This window comes from Thermothelomyces heterothallicus (assembly GCF_042370625.1).
Source record: "Thermothelomyces heterothallicus CBS 202.75 unplaced genomic scaffold P884_scaffold_21, whole genome shotgun sequence".
Lineage (NCBI taxonomy): Eukaryota > Fungi > Ascomycota > Sordariomycetes > Sordariales > Chaetomiaceae > Thermothelomyces > Thermothelomyces heterothallicus.
This window is the reverse complement of record NW_027192582.1, coordinates 54300-77550: the sequence shown is the minus strand read 5'-3', so window position 1 is coordinate 77550 and position 23251 is coordinate 54300. Positions and strand designations below refer to the sequence as shown.

Genomic DNA, 23251 nt, shown 5'->3' with positions numbered 1-23251 from the left:
AGTCATTAAGATCGGTGCCATCCTTCCTCCCGCCTCAACCTTCGTGTAGTCGTAAAGCATCCACCGAAAGAAAAAAAAGATTATCATCAGATTACCTGCCCGCATTTTGGTATTTCCCACATGCCCATCAAGATCTAGAAAAAGGCAAACGCAATGCCGGCGGCGGCGAGAGCACCGAGAGCCGGAGCCGCGGTCATTTGGGGGGCCTAGATAACTAGTTAGCCATCTCATCCCGACTGGTGCACCGCCACTCGAAGGAACATACCTGTGCGCCATTTGTGGTCGGTGAAGGCTCAGAAACCGAAGTCACATCGGTCCGCGTCGAGACAATAGGTGAAGTGACGGTGGACTCAACCGCCGAGGTAGCACCACCCGCGCCGCCAGTGCCCGTGATGGTGGTCTCGCCGATGACGGTGGTGGTGGTGCCCGAATTGTTAGACAAGGTCGAGGTCCAGGTGCTGGTGGTGATGGCACTAGCCTCGCGGCTCTCGCTCGACTCGCTGGTGACAGGGGCGCTCGAGGCTTCGGAACCGCCTGAACTAGAGCCGCCAGTGGGACCCTAGTCCTGAGCATTAGCGAGGCACATTTTGAACCGTCCTTGGGATGTAGATACTCACGGCGACAGAGGTAGCCGAGGGAATATTGGCCGGGACGTTGACACCCGCGCAGAGGCTGTTGCCCCAGTCGATGGCCACGTTGGCCTGGTCGACACTGTCGCAGACCTGGATGGTGCAGTCGTGAATACCGAAGCCGAAGTCCTTGTTCCGGCACAAGCAAGCAATGTCGTTCTCCTGGCAACCAAGCTCGGCCGCTTTACCAAACATGTTGGTGCCGCAAAGCCTCTGTCATTGTTCTCGTCAACATCGACCGTCGTACGTGTTACAAAGAGCAGGTGGGATATAAAAGAGCAAGTATGGGAAAGAAGGGTTTGCTTACGCCACAATCTGGCATGTTGGAAGGAAAGTCGACGGCAGCCACGGTGGCAGCGCCGGCAATGGCGAAAATCGCGGTGATGGTTGTCTTCATTGTGAAATCTGTACGATCAAGTCGGTCTTTCAATAAAGGTGCAGGTCGAAGATGTGAGTTGGGGCGTGCGCCGTAGAATCGAGTTCAACCGAGTCAGGCTTGTAGGTTGAAGATTGGCGAGTGGTGGGGAGGGCGGGAAAACTAAGGTCTTGTGAGAGTTGACCAGAGATCAAGGCGGTTGCCAGGCGGCGAGGATTGAGGAGTTTTGAACGCGTCACGAGATTATTATCTTCAATCACTTCGCAGAGGTGGCTACCGAACGTTTGTGTTCTAGAAGACGCGGCCTTAGAAAGGAGATGGAAAGTGGGAGAAGAAAGTGGAGGAGGTGGCAGTGCGAGGGTACGAGGAAGTCATTATGAAGACTTATATTCTAACGGAAGTCGCGTCACAGCAACGGCAACGAATAGCTTGTGAGAGGGTGGGCGATCGCTCCTTCCTGGAAGAAGACCCAAGTGCGTCATTGCCGGTGATTTCACTAGCTAACTGCTGAACCGCTGAACCTACCTGGCAAAGGCTCAGCGCGGCTGCTGTAAGTCGTTTCTCCACAGAACGGAAAATTAAGACAAACCGCCTGACAGCCTGAACCTCACTGGCATCTCGAAGCTCGAGTCTCGAAGCTCAAGCTAGGTATGCACCGATTCTCAGCCTCCCATATCATAGCTGCCGTCCGGGAAGCACTTTGTGTAGCTGACACCTTTGTGGAATTCTGTGTTGTTCCGGTTTAGGAAATGAGAAACCGAATTTGCTCATCAGCTGCCAACCTCCCGTGCCCTGCCCTGGGTTTCCCCGGAAATGGTAGCACACATGTCTAGATTCTGCCGCAGCGTCTTTTGATGACCGACGCCACTTGGCGCCCACAGATAGCCAATGCTATTTCGAATAAACGGGACCGATACAGGACGCTACTGCGTTGCCGCACCACCCATCTGTTTGCCCTGGCAGAGCTGCACTCGAGATCCCGTGCCCATCTGCCATGTCACGATTCGGTATGCAGCCACACAAATAACCATCCTATGGGCGGGAGGCGTGGGGAAGGCGCGGGGATGCCCGAGAAAGAAAGCTGCCCGAGATGGAGGAGTTGACGCTCGAGGCGTGTCATCGTTGTACCGTAAACGAGCGCACGTCGTTCCCTCGACAGCCGTGCTTGCCGGCGTTTCTTGTTTGGCTCGGTTGCCGGCCTACCTAACCACCCGGTGCAGCTCTCGGCGCCTTGCTTCTCTCTACGTGCGACTTCCCCGAGTCGGACGGGCGGTGGACTGGTATCTGTGCCCGAGGAAGGTAGCGGTTCCACTGCCAGCTCTAGTGGAGTCGCAGCTACCCAAGCGGAGGAATTTGCTTCAATATGACGGCATGGCACCTGACGGAGCAGTGTAAGCGGATGATCTTCCACACGTGCATCATGAAGACCGAAGTATCCAAGATAGATTCAACGTTCACCGCCGTCCGGTGCAATGTCATGACGATCCGGATTCCGTGGATGTTGTCGAGCTCAGGCTGTGGCTGGCCATGACAACTCCTCATTGGCCAATGGCTACGGGATCTGCATGTACCCTGTCTGCAGCAGTGACCCCTGTCATGGGAAGATGGGAACTTGGCATCAGCAGCTCCACAGTAGAGCAAAGGCTGGAGCCCAGATCGTCAAAATCGACGGTCCGAGATCGTTGATCACGGAAGGCAAGCGGGGGAAACGCACGGACCGCAGCTCGCTCTGCCCAACGCGCAGGATCTCGGCCTACAAACCAGCTGCAAGCTTTATCTTTTCTCAAGGTGCATACCCTTGATTTCCCCGCTTAGTGCGTATGTGGGCTATCTCGCACTACACTACTATGATAGTCTAGAGGCGGAAGTCATAGTCCGGATTAAACGTTCAATACCAAGTTTTCCAGTTGGCATGCGCTCCACCCACGGAGGTGCGTCTAGCCGTGATCTTAAGTGTATCCGCACCACGAAGCGACCGGGAAAGGTGACCTATTTCGCACAAACTTTCGACCACCGACGTCACACGTATGCCGAATACACCACCACCACCACCACCACCACCACCCTGAAAAGTTCCACCTACCTCAAGTCCACTAGTCCCACGGTTCAGCCAACGCGTCCATGATGAACTGTCCCCAGCATGGAAGAGAAACGAGCAGTGACACTGGCCGTTCCATGATGCATCTGCGTCACCAACACACCGACCAATCTTTTGCATGGAAACCTAATGTACTATGCTTGTGCGCCACTTCAAGATGGGACATGTGCTCGCGGAGATCCATGGCCCGCTGTCGACAAGCATCGCCGAGAGCTCATTCCCGTTGTGTTGGCCCCAATGAAGCCTTGTGGGACGGGGACAATCCGGGTGCCGTCCCTCAAGAACATAAAAGGTCGGTCTCGTTTCGGCCTGACACGGCAATGTCATTTTTTAGTGCAACAATGGGCAGATGTAATTCATACCAAAACCGCGACACCAGCCTCGTCTAGAAGGATCACACAGAACGGCACACCAGCCACCACATGCGCGCCCAGGCCCCAGCGTGACGTTCGACATGACAAGCAGTTGCCCCTGTGTGCAACCCCCCCTGTTTTGAGCGAGCTGTCTTTCTGCCACTCTAGCAGCGCTCGGCTCCATCCTCATGCCCAGATGCCCGAGTTGTATACCCATTCAGCTACGTGACGATGGAAATCAAGGCACCGGGTCGCGACACCAACCCCCCTGCCAAGGCTTTCCGTTCGTTCGCACCACAGCGGCGACCAGACCCTGCACGTCATTCAGTCATGAGTGCGGTCAAAGCCATCTCTGGTCAGTTGAAGCAGGTCAAGAAACGTCTTGTGCCATCTTGCTCGGGTCGGTAAGAAGTTAGCAAAACTCAGCGCAACGCCAGCCTGCAGAGTACATGGAAAATGCCTAGTATACACGCCTGCATATGCCATGGTCTGCGAGCTGCGTACTGACATTGGCATGCCATGCAATAACCCCATCGCTCCTGCAGCCCTTGCGAACTGAATACGAATTTATGCAGTGGCGTGGATGGGGATAGGCGAGGTTGTAGAGCATGGCCATGTTACCCGCTAACAACCTGAGAGCCAGGCTTAAGTTGTACGAGTGCGACGGCAGAGTCGAGAGCTGGGCGGCGCGCACCATCATATATGTCTTCCCCTTTTCCAAACTGCTGTCGCCGCTGCAAAGCTGCCTCATCATCACGAGCGTCATCTGTGAGACCGATGTTATAGGTAACGGTATGGATAGACAGTAAAACTCCGGCCCAAGAACTAAACAATGGCTGCGCGCGCAAGCGCTGCTCGTTGCTCTGATGGTGCATCTAGAACATATCTGAAATTACTAGACAAGAAAAGAGAACCCATGATCTAACACCCGCCCGGAGGAAAGCCTAGCCATCGTATGAGATTGATGCCCTTGCTTTCCCGCCATATGTGTGTACCCTTTGTCGCCCGTCCACGCAGTAGACGGCCCACGACGTTCGGGTGCCCGCATGTATACCTGTGAAATTCCCTGCGAACCGAAGACCGAAAAAGAAGAAGCCCAACCATGCCGAATCCTGATCTCATCATCACACCACATCGCCACATGCCTCATCCAACGTCAGGCCATTAGACCTAACCGCTGCACATCACGCAGGCCTCGGGGTTCTCGATGCTGCCTGTATAGCGTTTCAATCAGTATAACTGTCAGATCAGATGTATTGGCGGATGATGAACTCACAAGCAAGAACCGCCTCAGAGTAGATATCCATCTCGCGCTCCTTGCTTTCGTCCTCGTTGTCCTCGGCATCCTTCTTGGACTCGAGCGCTGGCGACCCGATGTCCTCCGTCTTGGGCTTGTCAGCGGGTTCGGTAGGCAGTGTCTTGGGGCTGTCGCCCTCGTCGATGTCGGCCTTGAAGGCAGGCGGCTTTGACGGCGAAGCGAGGACGCGAGGCTTGGTGTCCTTAACTGGCGTCAGGGGAGGAGGGGGAGTGGTGGGCGTGGCGACGCTGCCGTTAGCGGTGCCGTTTGGCGTGCTCTCCTTACTGGTCAACGCCATGGGACGCGGCACTGCGGTGGGCGACGACATGTAGCTGGGGACCAGAGGGCCGCGCTTCTTCAGCCCCGGTGTCTTGCTGACGGCGGTATCCTGAACGCGGAGCGCCTCCTGGTCGACGGTGAACTGGATGGGCTGCGCAGCAGCCTGAGTGCGCAGGTAGTACATGCCGGTCTTGAGGCCCAGCTTCCAGCCAGTGAAGTGCATGCTGGTGATCTTGCCCATGGTCGGCTCGCGCATGTGGATGTTGAGCGACTGGGACTGATCGATGAAAGCTCCGCGATCGGCAGCCATCTGGACGATGGTGCGCTGGGAAATCTCCCAAACGGTCTTGTAGAGGGCCTTGATGTCGGCCGGGATGTTGGGAATGTTCTGGATGGAACCGCCCTCGGCGATGATGCGGTTCTTCATGTTGTCGGACCAGAGACCCATGTCGACAAGGTCCTTCAGAAGCCAAGGGTTGACAACCTGGAACTCGCCGGCCAGCACACGGCGCTGGTAGATGTTGGACGTGTAGGGCTCGAAGCACTCATTGTTGCCCAGGATCTGAGACGTGGAGGCGGTTGGCATGGGAGCGACGAGCAAGCTGTTTCGGACACCATGCTCCTTGATCTTGGCCTTGAGTGCATCCCAATCCCAGAGATCGCTCGGCTTGACGTTCCACATGTCGTACTGAAGGATACCCTGGGACACGGGGGATCCTTCGTAGGTCGAGTAGGGGCCCTGCTCCTTGGCCAGGTCGCACGAGGCGGTAAGAGCGGCATGGTAGATGGTCTCGAAGATCTGCTTGTTGAGCTCGCGAGCCTCGGGCGACTCGAAAGGCATGCGAAGCGCCAGGAAGGCATCCGCCAGGCCCTGGACACCGACGCCGATGGGGCGGTGGCGCATGTTGCTGTTGTAAGCCTCCTTCACCGGGTAATGGTTGATGTCGATGATCCTGTTCAGGTTGCGAACGACAACCTGGGTGACTTCGTGCAGCTTCTTGAAGTCATATACTCCCTCGTTGTAGTCAACGAACTGGGGAAGAGCCAGCGAAGCCAGGTTGCAAACGGCGACCTCGTCGGGGGCGGAATACTCGATGATCTCGGTGCAGAGGTTGGAGCTGCGAATGGTACCGAGGTTCTTCTGGTTGCTCTTACGGTTGCAGTGGTCCTTGTACAGCATGAAGGGGTTGCCGGTCTCGGTCTGCGCCTCGAGGATGGCATACCACAGCTTCTGGGCCCTGACGGTTCTACGGCCGCGGCCCTCCCTCTCGTATCTCTCATACAGAGCCTCGAACTCCTCGCCGTAGCAGTCGGCAAGACCCGGGCACTCGTTGGGGCACATGAGCGTCCACTCGCCGTTCTTCTCGACACGCTTCATGAAGAGATCCGGGATCCAGAGGGCCAAGAAGAGATCACGGGCACGGACTTCCTCCTTGCCGTGGTTCTTGCGGAGGTCCAGGAACTCGAAGACATCGGCATGCCAGGGCTCGAGGTAGACGGCAAAGGCGCCCGGGCGCTTGTTGCCACCCTGATCAACATAGCGAGCAGTGTTGTTAAAGACGCGGAGCATGGGAATGATGCCGTTGGAGGTGCCGTTGGTACCGGCAATGTATGACCCAGTCGCGCGGATGCGGTGGATATTCAGGCCAATGCCGCCCGCCATCTTGGAGATCATAGCGCAGGTCTTGAGGGTGTCATAGATACCCTCGATGCTGTCATCCTTCATGTCGACCAGGAAGCACGAAGAGAGCTGGGCCTGGGGAGTTCCGGCATTGAAGAGGGTGGGGGAAGCATGCGTGAAGAACTTGTTGGACATGAGGTTGTATGTCTCAATGACACGCTCGACATTGTCTCCCCAAATGCCGACAGCAACACGCATGATCATGTGCTGGGGGCGCTCGACAATCTTGCCGTCGAGCTTCAGGAGGTATGAGCGCTCCAAGGTCTTGAAGCCGAAGTATTGGTAGTTGAAATCACGGTCATATACAATGGCCGAGTCGAACTCATCCTTGTGCCGCATGACGCACTCGTATGTCTCCTTGGCAATCATGGGTGACGGCTTGCCGTTCTTGGGGTTCACGTAGTGGTAGAGGTCGCTCACGACGGAGGACCATTGCTTTTTTGTTTGCTTGTGGAGGTTGGAAACGGCGATCCGAGCGGCCAGAATGGCATAGTCGGGATGGGTGACTGTCATGTAGGCAGCGGTCTCAGCAGCCTGGGAGGGGCAGAGGTTAACTCGCAGAGCCAAAAAAAAAAAAAAAAAAAAAAAAAAATTGCGGGATTGGGGAAGCTAACCAAATCATCGAGCTGCGCCGTTGTGACGCCGCCATAGACGCCAGAGATAACCTTCTGGGTGATGGCGACCGGGTCGACATGGTCCATGTCAAGACCATAGCACAGACGCGAGACGCGAGCTGTGATCTTGTCGAACTGGACGCGCTCCTGGCGCCCATCTACGCGAAGTCAGTATCCGTCGTACTTTGAAGGCAATCGGGTGCAGACATACCGCGCTTCCTGACGTACATGGCGTCGAATCTGTCGGGGTGTGGAGGGAGTGATGGAAGAAGAAGAAGAGGCAAGGGAGTGTGAGAGGATGATGAGCGTCCAACACCGACTGATGCAGCTGCTTGACTGCTTATGCGTGTGGTAGATTTTGATCAAAGATGGAAAAAAAAAAAAGGAGGAGCCCGGGTTGAGACCGTCCTCCGCGTACGATGGTTGGGTGATGTTTGTGGAGGATGTGGAAGAGATGAAAACACGCCCTGCTCTGCACTCTTTTAAGTCGTGGGCTGTGTGGACCGCGTCGGACGCGTTGCTGCCAGTTTTTTGGCGCGTCGCCGCAGCCCGCCCATTAAACAAACAGCTTCCACCGGCCAAACGCTATGCTATCATGCCCCACCAACAACAGCTGCGGGACCCTGAACCTTCAGGCAGCAGCGCGCAACTCCGGGGAACATTTGGGGAAGGAAAGGTGGTACTCTTCCGTCAACCTGCCTGTATTGCTCAAATGACAATTACTGTTCAGTCGGCCGAGACGAAGGCCCCATATTCCTCCGCTTTGCTCTCAGAGTCGGGTTACAAATGCGATGGCCAGCTTATGTAACCGCCATGCGTGTTTGACAGTGGGGTTGGGCGGCGTGAGGACCCTGCCGCCTTGGCAACAACGCCTCCGCAGCGAGTCACACAGCGGATTCGTGTGCTCTTAAATGCCAAGCATTGCTTCCGCCTACACTAGAGGACTCCAGGCTCGGCGAGGAACGGCACCTCTGAAACGAGGAATGAGGACGGCTCTGAGTCAAGACCCCGGCCGCCAACAAGGAGACATATATGAAAGGCACAGACGAAATGCTTCATTGAACAGGCCGTTTTGACAGACTATGAGACTGAAGCCGTCCGTTTCAGTGCTGCGGAACACTCTTGCGAGCCTATCAACTTTCGGAGCAGTGCCCCAACAATCTGCAACTGCCAGAATGGCCAGAATCAGCATGCAACAAGCGAGCGGCACACCAGCCACGGCTTATACGCCGAGATACATTGATGTGAGACCGTCTTCCTCCTCTCCCCTCTCATGGGAGTCCTACTAATACTCCATCTTGGTCTCGTAGATTGGCATCAACTTGGCAGACCCCATCTTCAGGGGCCGCTATCATGGTAAACAGAGACATCCTGATGATCTGAAGGCGGTCGTGGGGAGGGCCGTCGAGGTCGGGTGTACCAAACTCATTGTGACCGGCTCGTCGTTCAAGAGCTCGAGAGACGCACTCAAACTCGCCAAGGAATTCCGTGAGTATTATTATTCCCTACGAAATATACTCACCCAAACAAATCCCGGATGGCCGGACGGACTGACGCTCCTCCCTTGGCGTTTACAGCGGGCACCGTCTTCTCAACTGCCGGCATCCACCCCTGCAGCAGTTCCATCTTCAGCCCTTCCCACCACAAGCACCACGATGAGAGCCAGAGCGAAGGCGAGGAGGACGAACACACACCCGCCTGCGACCCGGACCCGTCAAAGCCCATACCTGACGGCGAGGGCGTCGACCACGAGCGCAGCGCCAAGATCATTGCCGACTTGAGCGACTTCATCACCCAAGCCCGCAACAACACGTCCTCGTCGTCTCCGGGGCTCGTCGCCTTTGGCGAGTTCGGCCTCGACTACGACCGCCTGCACTACTGCTCCAAAGAAGTGCAACTCCACTCCTTCGCCGCCCAGCTCGCCCTGGCTGCCTCCCTCACGCCGCAGCTCCCCCTGTTTCTCCACTCGCGCGCCGCCCATGCCGACTTCGTCCGCCTGCTCAAGGAAGCCTTCGGTCCGCGCCTGGAGCGCCTCGAGAAGGGCGGCGTGGTGCACAGCTTCACGGGCACGGTCGACGAGATGCGCGAGCTCATGGACCTGGGCCTGTACATCGGCATCAACGGGTGCAGCTTCAAGACGGCCGAGAACTGCGAGGTTGTGCGGGAGGTCGACCTGTCCCGGCTGATGATCGAGACGGACGGCCCGTGGTGCGAGGTCAGGCCGAGTCACGAGGGATGGAAGTACCTTGTCGAGTGGGAGGCCAAGGCCAAGGCCGCTTCCGAGGCCATTGCTGCGGAGGAGGCCGAGGTTGCTGCGCCGGCTGCGGCGCCGGCTGCGGCGGCGGCGGCGAACAATTCTACAAATTCCTCCGAAGGGCAAGAGAACGTTGAGCAGCCGGAGAGGAAGCAGAAACCAAAGAAGCAGCAGCAGCAGCAGCAACAACAACAACAACAACAACAACAACAAGGAAAGAAGAACCAGAAGAAAGAGCCCGAGGTTCCAGAGCGGTACAAGGTGGTCAAGAAGGAGAAGTGGGAGGAGGGCGCCATGGTCAAGGGCCGCAACGAGCCGTGTACCATCGAGCGAGTAGCCAAGATCGTGGCGGGCATCAAGGGCGTCTCACTAGAGGAGGTGTGCGAGGCAGCGTGGGCTAATACGGTCAAGGTGTTCGGGCTAGACTCATAGACACTGCGCATTTCCGTTAGACAATTTGTTCCTCATATCCCTTCGGCAGATACACAAAAGACGCCCTCAGATGGTCCATATCTGACGAGACGTTCCCAGAAGCAGCATGTATGTGCATCTCGAAGTAGGTCGCATCTCGAACCGTCAGACACAACGCCACTCCCGCCCGCGTTATGGGTTATAAAGTAAACGAGAGAACTATCCTTACCTCGGCCGAGGAGCACTACAGAAATTGGCTTTCCCGCAAAGGAAACATCAGCTGCATGTGAACATGGGTGGAACTCCGTCCGGTTAAGCGCCCTCGCAAATTGGCAGGTAGGTAAGCCAACGTGGAAGTAGGTGCGCCTCTTCGTGCTCGCGGGCGCGTATGTATGTATGGAGGCAAACATTGAGTTGTCATGGGTTCGTTCATGCGCATACATATACATAATGAAGTAGCCAGAAACAAAGCCTGATCCATCCACGACTTCCGACCTGCAGACAGCCTCTTAGACGCCGGATCCCTTGTGCCCTCGTATCCTCCCGTTCCTGACCGCGCCTATTGTCACGCCTTCCTCGCCCGTCATCCACCCTGGCATGCGCTCGCCGTCAATGATGCCACACTCGACCAGCTGTCTGATGCCGGCGAACACGTGCGAACCATGGAAGGTCAGCCTGACGTGTGGGCGCCACCCCTGAGCACCTCCCTCCTCCTGCTCCTCTTCCTCTTCCTCCTCCGGCTGCACATTCCCATCTGCGTCATCGACCCTCTTCCCTCCCTTGGAGGCCGCATCAGCCCGACTTCTTTCCCCCCCATTCCCCCGCCGCCTTCCCACAGCGGCAGCACCCTCCCCATCAGCCGGGCCTCCATCCCGCCGTCTCGCGGCGACCTCCGGAAACGGGTCCTCAATCACCACATCCACCCTCTCCACCCCCTTCCCATCCCCCATCATCGCCGTCCTCCCGAACCGCGCCCTCGCGACGAGCCTCGCCCGTTTCGCGGCCCTCTCCTCCCTCCTCTCCTCCGCCGTCAGCACGACCGGAAGCGGCGCAGCCCTCTTCTCTCCCCCACTTCTCTTCCCTTCCTGGGGATCATCCTCGCCCCCAAGGCCGTCCTCGTCCCGCTCCGAGAGCGGCGGGCTGGGGAGGACCAGGTCCAGCGGCGTCTCCCTGTTGTTGCCCCTGGCCCCCCGCCCCTCTCCGCCCTCCGCGTAGATGCTCCAGCCGCCGCCGGCGAAGTTGGTGCGCCCGCTGCCGCGGCGCTCGACCAGCTCGGCCAGGTTGCGCGTGACGAGCGAGGTGGACTGCAGGGTGAAGCGCTGGCGTTGGAGGGGCCGCGACAGGGCCTTGGGGATGCCCTCGACGAGGAGGTTGCGCAGGGACCGGGATTCTCCGCCGGCGCCGGCGCCGCCTGCGCTGGGACTGGGGCTGCTGCTGGTGGTTTGGGGCCTGGAGATGAAGAGGTGGGGAGAGGCGTCAGGAAAGGCGATATACACTGTTCGGGAGGAATCGAAAGCGGCGGTCTTGATGGTGGTGGTGGTGGTGGTCTGCTGCACGGCCTGGTTGGTGTTGTAAGGTGAGTCGAGGATGAAGATGCGCAGGATCAGGAGGGGGAGGGACTTGTGGGTGTCAAAGTTGTAGTGGGCTTTGACGTCGGGGAGGACCTGGGTCTGCAGCGTCCTGAGGAAGGTGGAGGGGTGAAAGCGCGGGATGGTGAGAGACTGCCTGTCGACTTGAGGCGGTTCCTCAACGTCCGGGTCGCGCGGCGGCTTGAGGGGCACGATGCGGTAGGCGGACCATTTCTGAGAGGTCGGGTGGTCGTAGAGATATTGCAGGTCGGCCATGGCTAGCTGATACAGGGTCAGGCCGTGCCGCCAGTCTCCCTCGGTGATGCGGTCGAGGACCTCCCTTTTTGAGCCCTTGCGCTTCAGCAGGGAGTTGTACATGTCCCGCAGCTCTTCGGCAGAGCGTGCCGGGGGGTAGAAGTCGTCCTCCTCATCGCCATCTTCATCTTCATCCCCGTCGTCGTGGCGCAGGTACGGCAGAGCTTGGGGCAGATTGGCCTCATCCAGCCAGTCAAGGGCAACTGAGATGAGAGAGGACCGCGAGAGGCGGCCGAGGATCCTTGCTGCGGCCGGGTTGGTCGAGTCGACGCGCAGTGTCGAGGGCAAATGCGCTGTTGTTGGGACAGAGATGCGCGCCATTGATGTTGGTCACACTACTAGCAGGGGGCAGAGCTGCCCTCGGAATGGGTACATTGACACCCGGTGATTGTTTAGCTTGGATTCATTCGGGTACGGTTTCCTGTTGTGTTGTGGCGGCACGAATGAGTCGCGCTCTGCTGCGAATGATGTTGGTATCCGTACTGTGTACTGTGTACGGAATAACTGCACACGAGTCCTGCCTTGACGCGGCGGGGGGCACGCCAAGCCTGTTCCGTAATCCGTACTGTACGGTTTACCGACAACATAGCCAAGGTACCTTAGTAATTCATACTCCGTACGGATCACTTGCTCAAGTTTCTCGTCTGTAATCATAGCGCTATTCCATGGTGCACGGACTCTTTAATTCTCCTTCCTTCGTCATCAATCCCGATCATCAGGCTTGCGCTCCCCACTGTGCCTTCCCGGGTCCAAATCACGACCATGGGCAGGCGACAATTGGCCGTAGTAGCGCTTCTTCGCAACGGGGCCTTGCAGTGGGATCTTGCCCCAAGTTCACCTGCCAAATACCGTGCCATGCGAGGCCGTAGGTGCCTGTGGCCGAGACCGAGCGGCTCATTGCGCGAGAATAGAGGCCGCTGTCAGGTAACCAGACTGTGGTCCGACACAGAGAGCATATTCCGTGATGTAGAGTACTTCGAACAGACGGCTTTATGTGCAGCGTCGTATGACCTAAAAAGCTAGGGTCCTTATTGGAGGCAATCCACGTACTTAATCACGCCTTTACGAGCTCAAGGTCGACAGCGAAACGACGGATAGAGTGATGGACTCGGTACGGAGCAGATGCGGGTTGTATTTGAAGGAGCAGTAGCCGAGCTACAACTTTGAAAGGAAAAAGAAAGAACGAGAACGGATATGTTCTGAGATATCTGATGCTGGGGAAGAAGAGAGATGATAGTTAATAAGTAGCAGCACTATTCGTAGTAGTCCTGTGAAGCTGCCAGCTTGGAATCGGAGGGTGGTGTCTTTTTTTTTTAGCCCGGTACCAAGTCGCTTACGCTACTGCGGTTGTTCCATTCCGTAGTGCCGGCCGCTCAAGTAAGCAAATGATGGAGTGGCCCCTCGCAAAATCTCGATTCCAACTTAACGTTAACCCCACGTACCGGCCTCCTTGCCCCCCACACACTTTCCGCTTTTCCCAGAAAGAGGGGTTTGATTTCAATGGGCGTATTTTTGGGCACCCTTCCGAGCCGTTCATCCCCTAGCCGGCTCGCCCAGGCACCACGCGGCGACACTTGCAATCACTTGACATACCCCAATCAAAAGCAAGCACAGCATGCGAAAGCCACGTCTTCTCAACGGCGATGCGACTATTCTTGTGCGGGACTGGCCACCCTGCTGGCGGCAAACAGTTCCTTGTGCGTAGTGTTGTCGGAAGAAGGCGGGTCCTGCCGAGGTCGGCGCTGCCTGCCAATGGTTATCCCTTTCCTGGAAATTCCGGCCCGTTGCATCGCATCAGAACTTTGCCCTGGACAAGGCGCTAGTTATCCCACTCGCTAATTCACAGCCTGGGGCTGTGGCTGGCCAAAGGGTGCCCACGACGCGGCGACTCGTCCCCACGAGGCTGAACTTGTTGCATCAGACGAGGACGCCTGCTTGAGGGGAGTCAACTTCTGCGCCAGAATGAGAACGCCAACGATTCCAGTGTCCGCTTCAAATACAAAGATCTGGCTGTGTGCACGTGCGCTTCTTGGAAAGATACGCTCGAGGCCGTGGCTGTCCCCGAAACAAGCTGTCAATTGAGTAACGCGGGTTGGCGATTGAAAAAAGGCCGGTGGGATGATTTCCTGTTCCGATTGGCTATTGGCGGATCTTGCCACGCGCTGTGTGGGTTGTGGAGGGGCAATTTTGAGAAAAGACCGAGAGCGTGGGATCCGGTGTGCTTCTGACTAATTCCGGGCATCGGTTCGCGCTCCTGCGGCAGGCGCACCTCCCACGCTCTGAAACCCTTCCGTTCCGGCCAACCGATATTCAATTTGAATTGTCCATTTCCTCACCTAGTTTTCTCCCTGGACGAGTGCTCCCAGGACTCCGACGCCATCACCAGCAGACATCGCTTCGCAAACCGTCCCAGACCACGGTGGTTTGCTGTCTTTCGTGTCGTTTTTCCGCCGGTATCCCGACCTGCCGAACTCCAAGCCGAGTCTTAACCTCGGGCGCAACAAAGGCTGCTAAGCGGGGTCCGCCGACAATCGCAAAGGAAGAAATCCCACATTATCCGCGGGTTCCCAACCTCGACGACCTCGACACCCAGCTTCACGAAAAGCAGCTTCGATCTCGGGATTCGATACGGGCGTGCCAGCCTCGACGGAGCGCTCATCGGAGGAACAATGTCGTCTTACGGCACGGGCAGCAGGGTCAACGTCTCCCAGTACCTGCGCAACCTCAACGTGCAGGGCCCGACGGTGGAGGAGACGTTTACGGACGAAGATCTCGAGAAGGATCTTGCTCTCTTCACCAACACACAATTCTTCGACTTCGAAACCGGCCAGCACACAGACTACCAGGCTCCCCCCGCCAAGCCAACGGTTGTACAGTCGCCGACCGAAGATGTGACGCCGACCGATTCGATCATAGGTGACTTCCCAGCGAGCTACGATTTCCCAATTTCAGGTTGGTTTTCTTTCTTTCTTTCTTTCTTCCTTCCTTCCTTCTTATCTTTTTTCTCTTTTAATTCAGAATCTCTGTTCTTTTTCGGCTGCGCGACCTTGTGCCTTCTCTCTTGAAACCCCCATAAATCGTTCCTACTTGACTTTCCCTCCCCCGAACCTATTCGAGGAACTGGGATTTTTGTCGGCCATTGCAGCCCCCGGACGCAGCGAGCAAGTGCGTCGCTGTAGTGTGGCACGGCAGCACATGAGATCAACACCTTCGGCATCACTGCAATAGGAAGGGTGTAGGTGGTGAACCAAAGAGCGTTGGGTCCTTTATCTCGAATCGGGGAATCTTCCTTTCACCCCGCTCTTTTTGGTGGCCCCCAAGTTTCGAGCCAGGCCATGATTGGAAGCTGGCAGATGTGTGTTTGTGTTGGGGGGTACAGGTCTCCGGGCCCGCCTAAAAGGCAGCTGGCAAATGATCGTCGCTGCCGAGGATGGTGCCATTTCTCGTGACCTGGGGGCGATTGCACCATCGACCATGAGCATCGACAATGGACGGCCTGAGCAGCGCCTCAAGATCCCCGGACTCCGTCTCTCCCGCCCGCGGCGCTGCCGTGGACCTTGAAATAGTCTTGGCCGTTACCAGACCGGTTTAGCCGTCAGTTGTCGTGTTTTTTTTTCCTTGTTCCGCCAGCTGACCATGGCACAATGTCTCCAGGCGACTTCACTTTCGGGGACTACAGCAGCACCACCTTCAACTCGCCGACGGTCCCGGCGTTCCCTGAGACGTTAGGGAACCACCTGCAGCCCATCCAGCCGAACCCCCAGACGGCGTATCCCGGCCAAGTCCCGCATCACCAGCACCACCAGCAGCCAACAGGGTATGTAGCACCGTCGCCTGCAGGCGCCGCGATCGTCGGAGGTGGTGGCCAAAAACGCAAGGCTGAGTCGATTAGCGGACATACGCACGCTCCCAATGGCCGCGTGCTGAGCTTCGAGGAAGCATCTCGGCTGGCGGCCGAGGAGGACAAGCGGCGGCGCAATACAGCGGCTAGCGCGCGGTTCCGCATCAAGAAGAAGCAGCGCGAGCAGGCGCTCGAGAAGAGCGCCAAGGAGATGGCGGAGAAGGTGACGATGCTCGAGGGCCGCATCTCGGCGCTCGAGACGGAGAACAAATGGCTCAAGGGCCTGGTGACGGAGAAGCACGGCGGGCGAGAGGAGATCCTCGAGAGGCTGTTGAAGGAGTTGGTGGCGCAGGAGAACGCCAAGGAGGAGTCCAAGGAGACTTCCAAGGAGAACTCCAAGGACGGCTCCAAGGAGAGCTCCAAGGACACCACCAAGGACAGCATTTCGGTCGCAAGCAATCAGCCCAAGAAGGACTGAACGAGAGGCCTTAGGGATGTATCATGGTACACATACGACCCGTCATGGGTCCTGGAGAGGCGTTTGCGTGGCCGGTGCAGCGGAAGGGCAGTTGCTCGACTGGAAGGGACGATTTGCGTTTCAATGGCAGTGGGCGGGCTGGGGCGTTGCGTGCTTGGGTGATTTTTGTGCTTGGGACTGAATATACACGACCGGAATATACACAACACTCCAAATCGAGGCGTAGCTGTCAACGGCATGGATTCTGTGGGATTGCGTTTCTACTCCCTACTCTAAACAATACCTCTTCTTCCTTCCTTAGCTGACTACCTACATATTTGCCGCTTCTTCATTGTTCCCTTCCACTTTCTAGTTGTTCAACCCATGGCCAAAAAAATTGCATGACAAAGAGGGAGGGGAAAAAAGGCTACCCGTCATCACGGTTCATTGTAATCGCACTACTAGAAAGCCAGCTCTAGGATGACCCTTCCTGCGGAGCATCAGCAGGCCGTCCGGCCCTCAAGTTGCCCAACCTCAGCTGGTTGCGCTTGCACAGGATCCGGAGCGTGTTCTCCCGCTCGATCTCGGTCATCTCAGGCCAGTTGGCGATGCGCGAGATGGTTCCATCCTGGTTGACCACCATAGGCCCCAGCGCGTCGAGCGCGATGGGCTGCCCGTTGACGTGCACTGTCCGGACCCCGTCGCCTCCCTCCCCTGAGGCGGATTCCGGGGAGGGAAGGGCGGGCAGGGGCTTGGGCGCGTCGGTGGTGGTGCCCTGCTCCTCCTCCTGCTGACCGTTCTCCTTGGCGTTGCAGTTGGGCGAGGTGCTGGCGGTGTCGTCCTCAACCGTGGGTTGGGTTTCGGCACGGGCTTGTGGAGGCGCGGGTGCTGCACCCCCTGGGCCGGACGGGCCGGCAGAGGCTGGCTGCGATGGTGAGCTGCCGGGGACCGGTGGCGTGCTCGCCGCCGGTGCGGGGCTAGCCGCGGCTGCTGCTGAGCTGAAACCGTTGCTGCTCATCGTGCGGGTAGGGATGATGGCTTGGACAGCCGGCTGCTGGCGGAGCCGTGTGCGAGTGCACGCCGCCCGTGGGGGTACTACTACAGGGACGATGCCGCCGCTGCACTCGTGAAGGGCTCGGGCGATGGTGAGCGAGGGTCTCCAGCAGGCCTGGACTCTGGCTGCTGCTGGGAAGCGAATGAGCATCGGACGCCGCAGGCCGGGGGTTGCCTGCCCTGAAGAGAGACGAATGAAAAAGAAAACCGGCTTTACCGCTCCGACCGTTCGTGGGAGGATGTCGATGCGACGTGAGTTCGCCGAGATGGAAGTGTTGCTGACCTTTTTTTTGTTTCGAGTGTTGTGAAACGAAGCGGGCACGGATAAAGCAAAATCGATGATATAAAGACGATTCAAACTGGGGCTTGTACCCCTCTAACGCGCTATGAGCAGGCGAGAAATCGTGAGAACGTTGGTGTTGGATGTCAAGAGATCTGCTCCCTCAAGACAGGAATTGTTGGATGAGATCTCAAATCCGAGCCCGACTTTGTCCTTCCAACCTGCCCTGACTAGAAACATCTAGAACTAGCCCGTTTGCTCTCGGTGTGGTGGTGAAGCCGGTGTGGTTCGGTGAGACTGGCCAGCAGCTGGTCTGAGCTCAACGCCAAGCCTCAGTGATCGAATACCAACACAGGAAGGAACCCCTGAGTTCTTGGCACAATGGCGAGAGGCAAGCACAACACAACATTCGATGCAAGAAGCTGCCTGCCGAGGGAAGAATCCGCGCTTGGATCGTCATGAACTCAACCGAGAAGTGAATTTGTTCAGCGCTTGCAGTTTGGCCTATGTCTGGCGTCGTGACTGCAATCCTGGGCTACCGTGTCTCATCTCCATGGATTCCGTATTTGGTACTCTGTCTTTGTTTCTCAAGTTGGCGCCGACGACAGCCGAGCCTCTGATCACGCAATCGTCGTCTCGGGAGGCGTCAGTCAGGGTTTTACTACCCTCACGCTCCTCAAGGCAACATCTTCCCGAGTTCCTGTCCACTCACTGTTCCGTTATCCTCTCGGATCGATCCCGATTCTCGCGCATCCGTTCCTATTTTCGGGGAGGACGCCATGGTTGGCAACCCCTGGTTGCATTTACACAACTTCTCGGCTGCAACCTAAAAGGTTTTCTGCCCTGCCTCGCACAATACTCGGGCTGAAGTCAGGGACTCGATATCCTTTAGGGCAAAAGAACGCCGGGACAACGACTCGGCTGGATTCAAATCCCGTGCCTAGCCGTCATGACCACCTGGACCCTTTCAGAGCGTTGACTAGGCATGTCACCGTGCTGACCGTGCGCCGTGGGGGTAAGCAACCCGCTTTCCACGTGCTCGCTGTTTTGACTCACTTTACGGTGAAAGGCGTGGGATTGAGATGCCAGGAGTGCTGCGTCCCTGCCCCAGATCTAGAACTAGTCCGGGTTGTGACCAGCACTTGCATGATCCCGTTTCCCTTCCTTCCACACTTGATGTCATCGTCAATCCGAGCCACCTCTTTCCACAGCTCCGGACTGCGTCTTCCGTGTCAGAATCTGTCCGAAAAGGGCTGATGACTGGACTCGGCTTCTCCAGGAGTAACCAGGCCAGAACTATAGACCCTTTTTTCTTGATTTCTTCTCAGAACCACTGTTCTTTTCGCAGTCATGCTTCTCGACGCGACACTCACCCGGTTACGCGCACCTGTTACCGTTTCAGCGTCATTCGCTCACAACGAAGACATGGTTCCCTCATCCCACAATGCACCTACGCACACGTATCGACAGCGAGTTCGCCCTCGCCAGTTCTGACATACGTCCAACGACAAACCAGTTCATCGTGTGACATGTGACAGCACCAGCCCTGGTTTGTGCAACCAGCTCGATAAAGTACCCCCGTTTAGCCGAGTCGAAAAGGTGCGCGGAGGAAACAAACCGACATGAATCAAGCCTCATTCTCCGAAGCGGTGGCAGATGGAGATCTCGAGCCAACCGTATCTGATCACGCAACGGATACATTGCCACCCGGTCCGTTGAGCCCGGGTGACACGGGAACATGCGAGCCAATACCGACGATCTCCGCGCCGTTGCAGGAGGGCGGTTAGGTTCAAAGGCACGGTCCCTTAATACCGGAGTCTCAGTCACCGTGGGCGAAGCCGGGAGCGGCAGCGACAATGGCGGCGGTAGCATCGAGCCGGTCAGCAGCCCAGCTTTCATATCAACATCCCATGGCCGCTGGTCTGTCTTCCGTTTTCGGTTGCGCTGGCACACCGTGAATGCTCAGAACTGAGCTGATGCGGATTCGATGCCTTCCCAGCCCTGAACCCCTCAAGGTTGAAGCCAAGCCGAAATAAACGGGAAAAGAATAGAGGCTTCCAGAAGAGAAGGATCCCGCTAGGACCGCGCAGCCCAAGAATAAACTGCTCAGGTAAGAATGAAGAGGGAGTCTCCAGAAAGAGTACATCCTAAATTAGGTGGACCTGTTGCCATTGTACAAGTGGGAGGGGCAATGGGTTGTCTTTGCCCCATCAATGTTTAGAGTTTTTCACTTCGTTGTCTTGCCCTTCTTCACCCACTGTCCCGGACTATGTCTTCCTGGAAGTCGCCATGACAAGGTCTAGAGGGTTCGTGGTGTGTTCTAAGGTTACGAAACTACCATACCATGGCGATTCGTGGCTCCTATCGGAAGGGGTGTTTGTGTGAGGGAAATGGGGAAACAGAAAGAGATTGGCGTCTACAATTTTTTCTCCCTCTCCGTATGACTTCATAAGCCCCTGGCGAATACATGACGGGCAAGGCGAGCCAAGCAAGCTCGAAATGACAGCAACAATGGTCGCCCCCGATGAGGATCCCCGCCCCCCGCCCCCTTGATCTCATGCCTCTGAGCGGCTCTATCATGCCTACTTGCGATCGACGTGTACCGTTCATTCTGAACCCGTGAATACATCGCTAGGCAAGTGGGTTGAACGTCGTATAATTATTTTGGGTTTGAAGCTAATTTAAAGAGGATCCATCGATCCGAAGATCTTGTCGCATCTCGTCCGTCTGGCAAGCAAGGGGCAGCCATGAGAAGGGACAGCACTGCAGAGGCTTGAAAAGCAAGGGATTTTGTAACTGAGGGGGTGATGCCGAGGGTTGGTGAAACTATCGAGGCTGGCAACAACATTCCTCCACCCATTCAAGCGTTATGCCGCCAACTCACTAGTTACTTAGTGGTTCACCAAGTTCTTGAACCTGTTTCATCCCCCCGATAGTCAGCACACCGGAGTCCGCGCAGCCAAGACAAGAAGGGGAAGGAGGAGAACGAGGAGGGAAGGGAACCCACTTGTTGATAACCCTCTCGATACCATCGCAGCCCATCTTGAGCACCTCCATCCGCGGGCCATACGAGAAGCGGACAAAGTGATGGCAGGGGCTATCAAACAGGTCGCGGCGTCTGGCCGGGTTGAGGTCGAAGAAGATGCCGGGAACGACGATGACCTTCTCTTCCAGGCAGGCCTGGAAGAAGTTGAGACCGTCCGAGATGGGCGCCGGTAGGCCCTCGAGGTTGAGCCACAGGTAAAAAGTCGAGTCGGGCACGTGGCGGATGACGAAGCCCATGGCGCGCAGGCGGGCGACGACGTAATCGCGCTTCTCGCGGAAGTGGCGCTGCAGCGCCGCCATCTCCTGGCGCACGAGCGACGGCTCGAGCATGGGGATGGCGGCCTCCTGGAAGGGCACGTTGGTGCCGCCGTCCAGGTAGGAGCCGCAGGAGCCGATGCTGGGGTTTGGGGTCAGCCAGGCTGCACGTGGCGACGTATGTCCGAGTGAGAGACTCACGCCTTGATGAATTCCTTGGGCCCGAGGATCCAGGCCACCCGCCAGCCTGGCAAGCGGAAGCGCTTGGTCAGGCCGTCGATAATCAGCACATCGTCTTCGTCGACGTCGATGACATTTTCCTGCCGTCGTTGTGAGCTTGGAGGCTGAGCAGAGAGGGGAGGGCAACGCGGAAAAGACTACGTACAGCAGCGCTGATGGTGGAGCCGTCGCAGTCGCTTGTGTAATTGTATCCCGAGTAGAATTCGTCGCTCACAAGGGTGGCGCGCTCGCGGCAGATATCCTGGATCTCGGCCAGCTCGGGATTCTGGACAACCCTGCCAGTCGGGTTTCTCGGGTTCGATGTGATGATCACGCTGGTACCGCGGGCAATCTCCTCGGCGATCTTCTCCGGGTGGATGTGGTATCCGTCCTCTTCGGACAGGGGGACGGGGATGGCCGCAAACTGGACGAGGTCAGCATAGGCCAGACCGCTGCTCGGGGGTGACAAAGTCGGACGTTTTTGAACAGCGAGAGCATCTCGTTATAGGCTGGCCAAAGTCAGCGATCTACCTTTCTAATTCTCGAGACGATGCACTCGTCAAACAGGTGGTCGCATATGTAAAATGGTCGATCAACATACCAGTGTAGTCGGGAATGAAGAAGCCGACGTAAGCGTTGTTCAGGACGGCGGCAATACGGATAAGACCGGCACGACCGCCGGGCACAATGGCGACATTCTCCCACGTGTACTGGCTCGGTTTGCCCTTGCGGTGCATTTCGTTGTACAGGCGGGCGACGGCCTCCCTCAACGGCTTGATGCCCGCAGTTGGGCCATACTCACGACTGGCGGCGCTGATGTCAATTTGGGTGGGCCGTGGAAAGCAGCCCTCGATGTCGTCATCCACCTGCATGTGTCAGACCGGGTCACGCCGTCATCTGTAATGGCATCGGGAGCATATATGGATGGATGTACCTCCGGGGCGCCCTCTGCTCAGACGGTTAGCCTTCGACCAGGGAATCATTTGAAAACATGATGGCATGCGTACGGCCCAGGTTAGCCCACTTCTCGGGCTCGTCGAAGAAGCCAAATTCGGCTGCTCGCTCGGTGCACCAGACGACGCCCGTCGACGCCCTGGTGGCATCCAAGCCGGCATGGGGGAGATGGCTGTGCACTCTCGTCAGTGCCAAGTCTCTACGGGCGAAATGAGCAGGAGCCAAGTAGTTTCCATACCCTTCGTGGGCAGCTCGAAATTGGCGATGAGCCTTACTGCTCGACTCTACAACTCGCCAGCCGTGGTTAGCACGAGATGGTCGGTGTTGAGGAAGGGGAGGGCATCTGCGAGTTCATGTGAGCTATCACGTACCGCTGAGCCCCGGCTCTCCGATGGAGAAGCGGCGGGCGGGCCTAGGAACGCCCGTGTTGCGATTGATGCTGAATTTGCGGTGGGCGAAGCCCGGGACGTCAGCCATGGCGGGCAATTAAAAGGCACGAAGGGTCTCGGCGCGAAATGTGTGTAGAAATTTGAGGTTCTGGTGCGTTGGGCAAGCTTGTCGGGAAAATTGCAGAAAAAAGGAAGATCCTGGCTTCTATCCAAAAGACAACGAGCTTCAAGAGCTACTTGTGCGGAGACGTGACCAGCACGGGCAGCTGGAGCAGGCGGCGGCGGAGGGCGGCGTGCGGCGTGCGGCGGTTGTTGCACACCGAGGAACGCGCCCAACTCGAGGTTTTGGGCGTTCGTTGGCTGATGAACAGGTGCCTCACCGCAACTGCACCTCGACCCAACAACGTAAAAGGAATCTCTCTCGGGATCCTGCCCAATGCCAGCAACCGGTCCCCGCCCGCCAGCCCCTGCCCCTCCGGACTGCCTCAGGCCCCGCGGGGCCATGTCCCACCGCGACGCCGTGCCCGTCTATTCGGTGTCCCATTTCATGCAGCCCCCGGGGGGCGGTGTATCGCCGCGGCTAGGCCGGAGGAACCAGGATCATCGCGGCGCTGCAACACGGTCGGATAGCAGCGTGCGGATGTGTTGCGCAATCACCGGTAAGGGTAGGAGTGACGGGGTAGCAGCTGCAAAGCAAGGCTTGGTCTTGAGCAATTAAAGTTTCTTCTTGGCTTTGTGGTTAGGTATGGAACCAACCAAAATCCTCAGCTGGTACGGGCGATGCATGAACTACAGGTGCTTTCATTACCACAAAATTCAGGATCTACACAGTCCATACGGTGCCATTGTGGGTAGAGGTCGTTGCGATCAGAACGGGAAAACG

General features: G+C 57.3%; 8 protein-coding genes across 8 annotated transcripts; 3 read left to right on the top strand and 5 right to left on the bottom strand.

Annotated features, from left to right (window-relative positions):
* Positions 1 to 134: 134 nt before the first annotated feature.
* On the bottom strand, positions 135 to 1026 carry P884DRAFT_301648 (uncharacterized protein; the record flags this gene model as incomplete). The annotated part of the gene is made up of 4 exons (XM_069444876.1): positions 135 to 206; positions 266 to 559; positions 618 to 842; positions 937 to 1026. The coding sequence occupies 4 exons, from the start codon at positions 1024 to 1026 to the stop codon at positions 135 to 137; spliced, it is 681 nt and encodes a 226-aa protein (XP_069295432.1).
* A 3216-nt stretch (positions 1027 to 4242) lies between these two features.
* P884DRAFT_247784 (ribonucleotide reductase) lies at positions 4243 to 7708 on the bottom strand. The gene is made up of 4 exons (XM_069440518.1): positions 7539 to 7708; positions 7328 to 7485; positions 4733 to 7247; positions 4243 to 4670 (listed from the first exon to the last, which is right to left on the bottom strand). The coding sequence occupies exons 1-4, from the start codon at positions 7555 to 7557 to the stop codon at positions 4627 to 4629; spliced, it is 2736 nt and encodes a 911-aa protein (XP_069295431.1). The 5' UTR covers positions 7558 to 7708; the 3' UTR covers positions 4243 to 4626.
* A 794-nt stretch (positions 7709 to 8502) lies between these two features.
* P884DRAFT_279354 (uncharacterized protein) lies at positions 8503 to 10013 on the top strand (the record flags this gene model as incomplete). Its single annotated transcript, XM_069443298.1, has 3 exons — positions 8503 to 8571; positions 8638 to 8815; positions 8905 to 10013. The coding sequence occupies 3 exons, from the start codon at positions 8503 to 8505 to the stop codon at positions 10011 to 10013; spliced, it is 1356 nt and encodes a 451-aa protein (XP_069295430.1).
* A 488-nt stretch (positions 10014 to 10501) lies between these two features.
* On the bottom strand, positions 10502 to 12196 carry P884DRAFT_206664 (centromere protein Chl4/mis15/CENP-N; the record flags this gene model as incomplete). The annotated part of the gene is made up of 2 exons (XM_069438734.1): positions 10502 to 10723; positions 10883 to 12196. The coding sequence occupies 2 exons, from the start codon at positions 12194 to 12196 to the stop codon at positions 10502 to 10504; spliced, it is 1536 nt and encodes a 511-aa protein (XP_069295429.1).
* A 1883-nt stretch (positions 12197 to 14079) lies between these two features.
* On the top strand, positions 14080 to 16194 carry P884DRAFT_247773 (uncharacterized protein; the record flags this gene model as incomplete). Its single annotated transcript, XM_069440517.1, has 3 exons — positions 14080 to 14827; positions 15506 to 16059; positions 16129 to 16194. Exons 1-3 carry the CDS (start codon positions 14545 to 14547, stop codon positions 16192 to 16194), a joined length of 903 nt encoding a protein of 300 aa, XP_069295428.1. The 5' UTR covers positions 14080 to 14544.
* Positions 16195 to 16430: 236 nt separating this feature from the next.
* Positions 16431 to 17556, bottom strand: P884DRAFT_262376 (uncharacterized protein). Its single transcript, XM_069441653.1, has one exon. It carries the CDS (start codon positions 17375 to 17377, stop codon positions 16649 to 16651), a length of 729 nt encoding a protein of 242 aa, XP_069295427.1. The 5' UTR covers positions 17378 to 17556; the 3' UTR covers positions 16431 to 16648.
* Positions 17557 to 18950: 1394 nt separating this feature from the next.
* Positions 18951 to 19982, top strand: P884DRAFT_286591 (uncharacterized protein; the record flags this gene model as incomplete). Its single annotated transcript, XM_069443843.1, has 4 exons — positions 18951 to 19028; positions 19093 to 19216; positions 19252 to 19334; positions 19391 to 19982. 4 exons carry the CDS (start codon positions 18951 to 18953, stop codon positions 19481 to 19483), a joined length of 378 nt encoding a protein of 125 aa, XP_069295426.1. The 3' UTR covers positions 19484 to 19982.
* Positions 19983 to 20054: 72 nt separating this feature from the next.
* On the bottom strand, positions 20055 to 22713 carry P884DRAFT_247768 (pyridoxal phosphate-dependent transferase). Its single transcript, XM_069440516.1, has 10 exons — positions 22351 to 22713; positions 22218 to 22263; positions 22033 to 22151; positions 21960 to 21973; positions 21627 to 21891; positions 21503 to 21534; positions 21192 to 21449; positions 21008 to 21126; positions 20514 to 20948; positions 20055 to 20422 (listed from the first exon to the last, which is right to left on the bottom strand). Exons 1-10 carry the CDS (start codon positions 22454 to 22456, stop codon positions 20398 to 20400), a joined length of 1419 nt encoding a protein of 472 aa, XP_069295425.1. The 5' UTR covers positions 22457 to 22713; the 3' UTR covers positions 20055 to 20397.
* Positions 22714 to 23251: the final 538 nt, after the last annotated feature.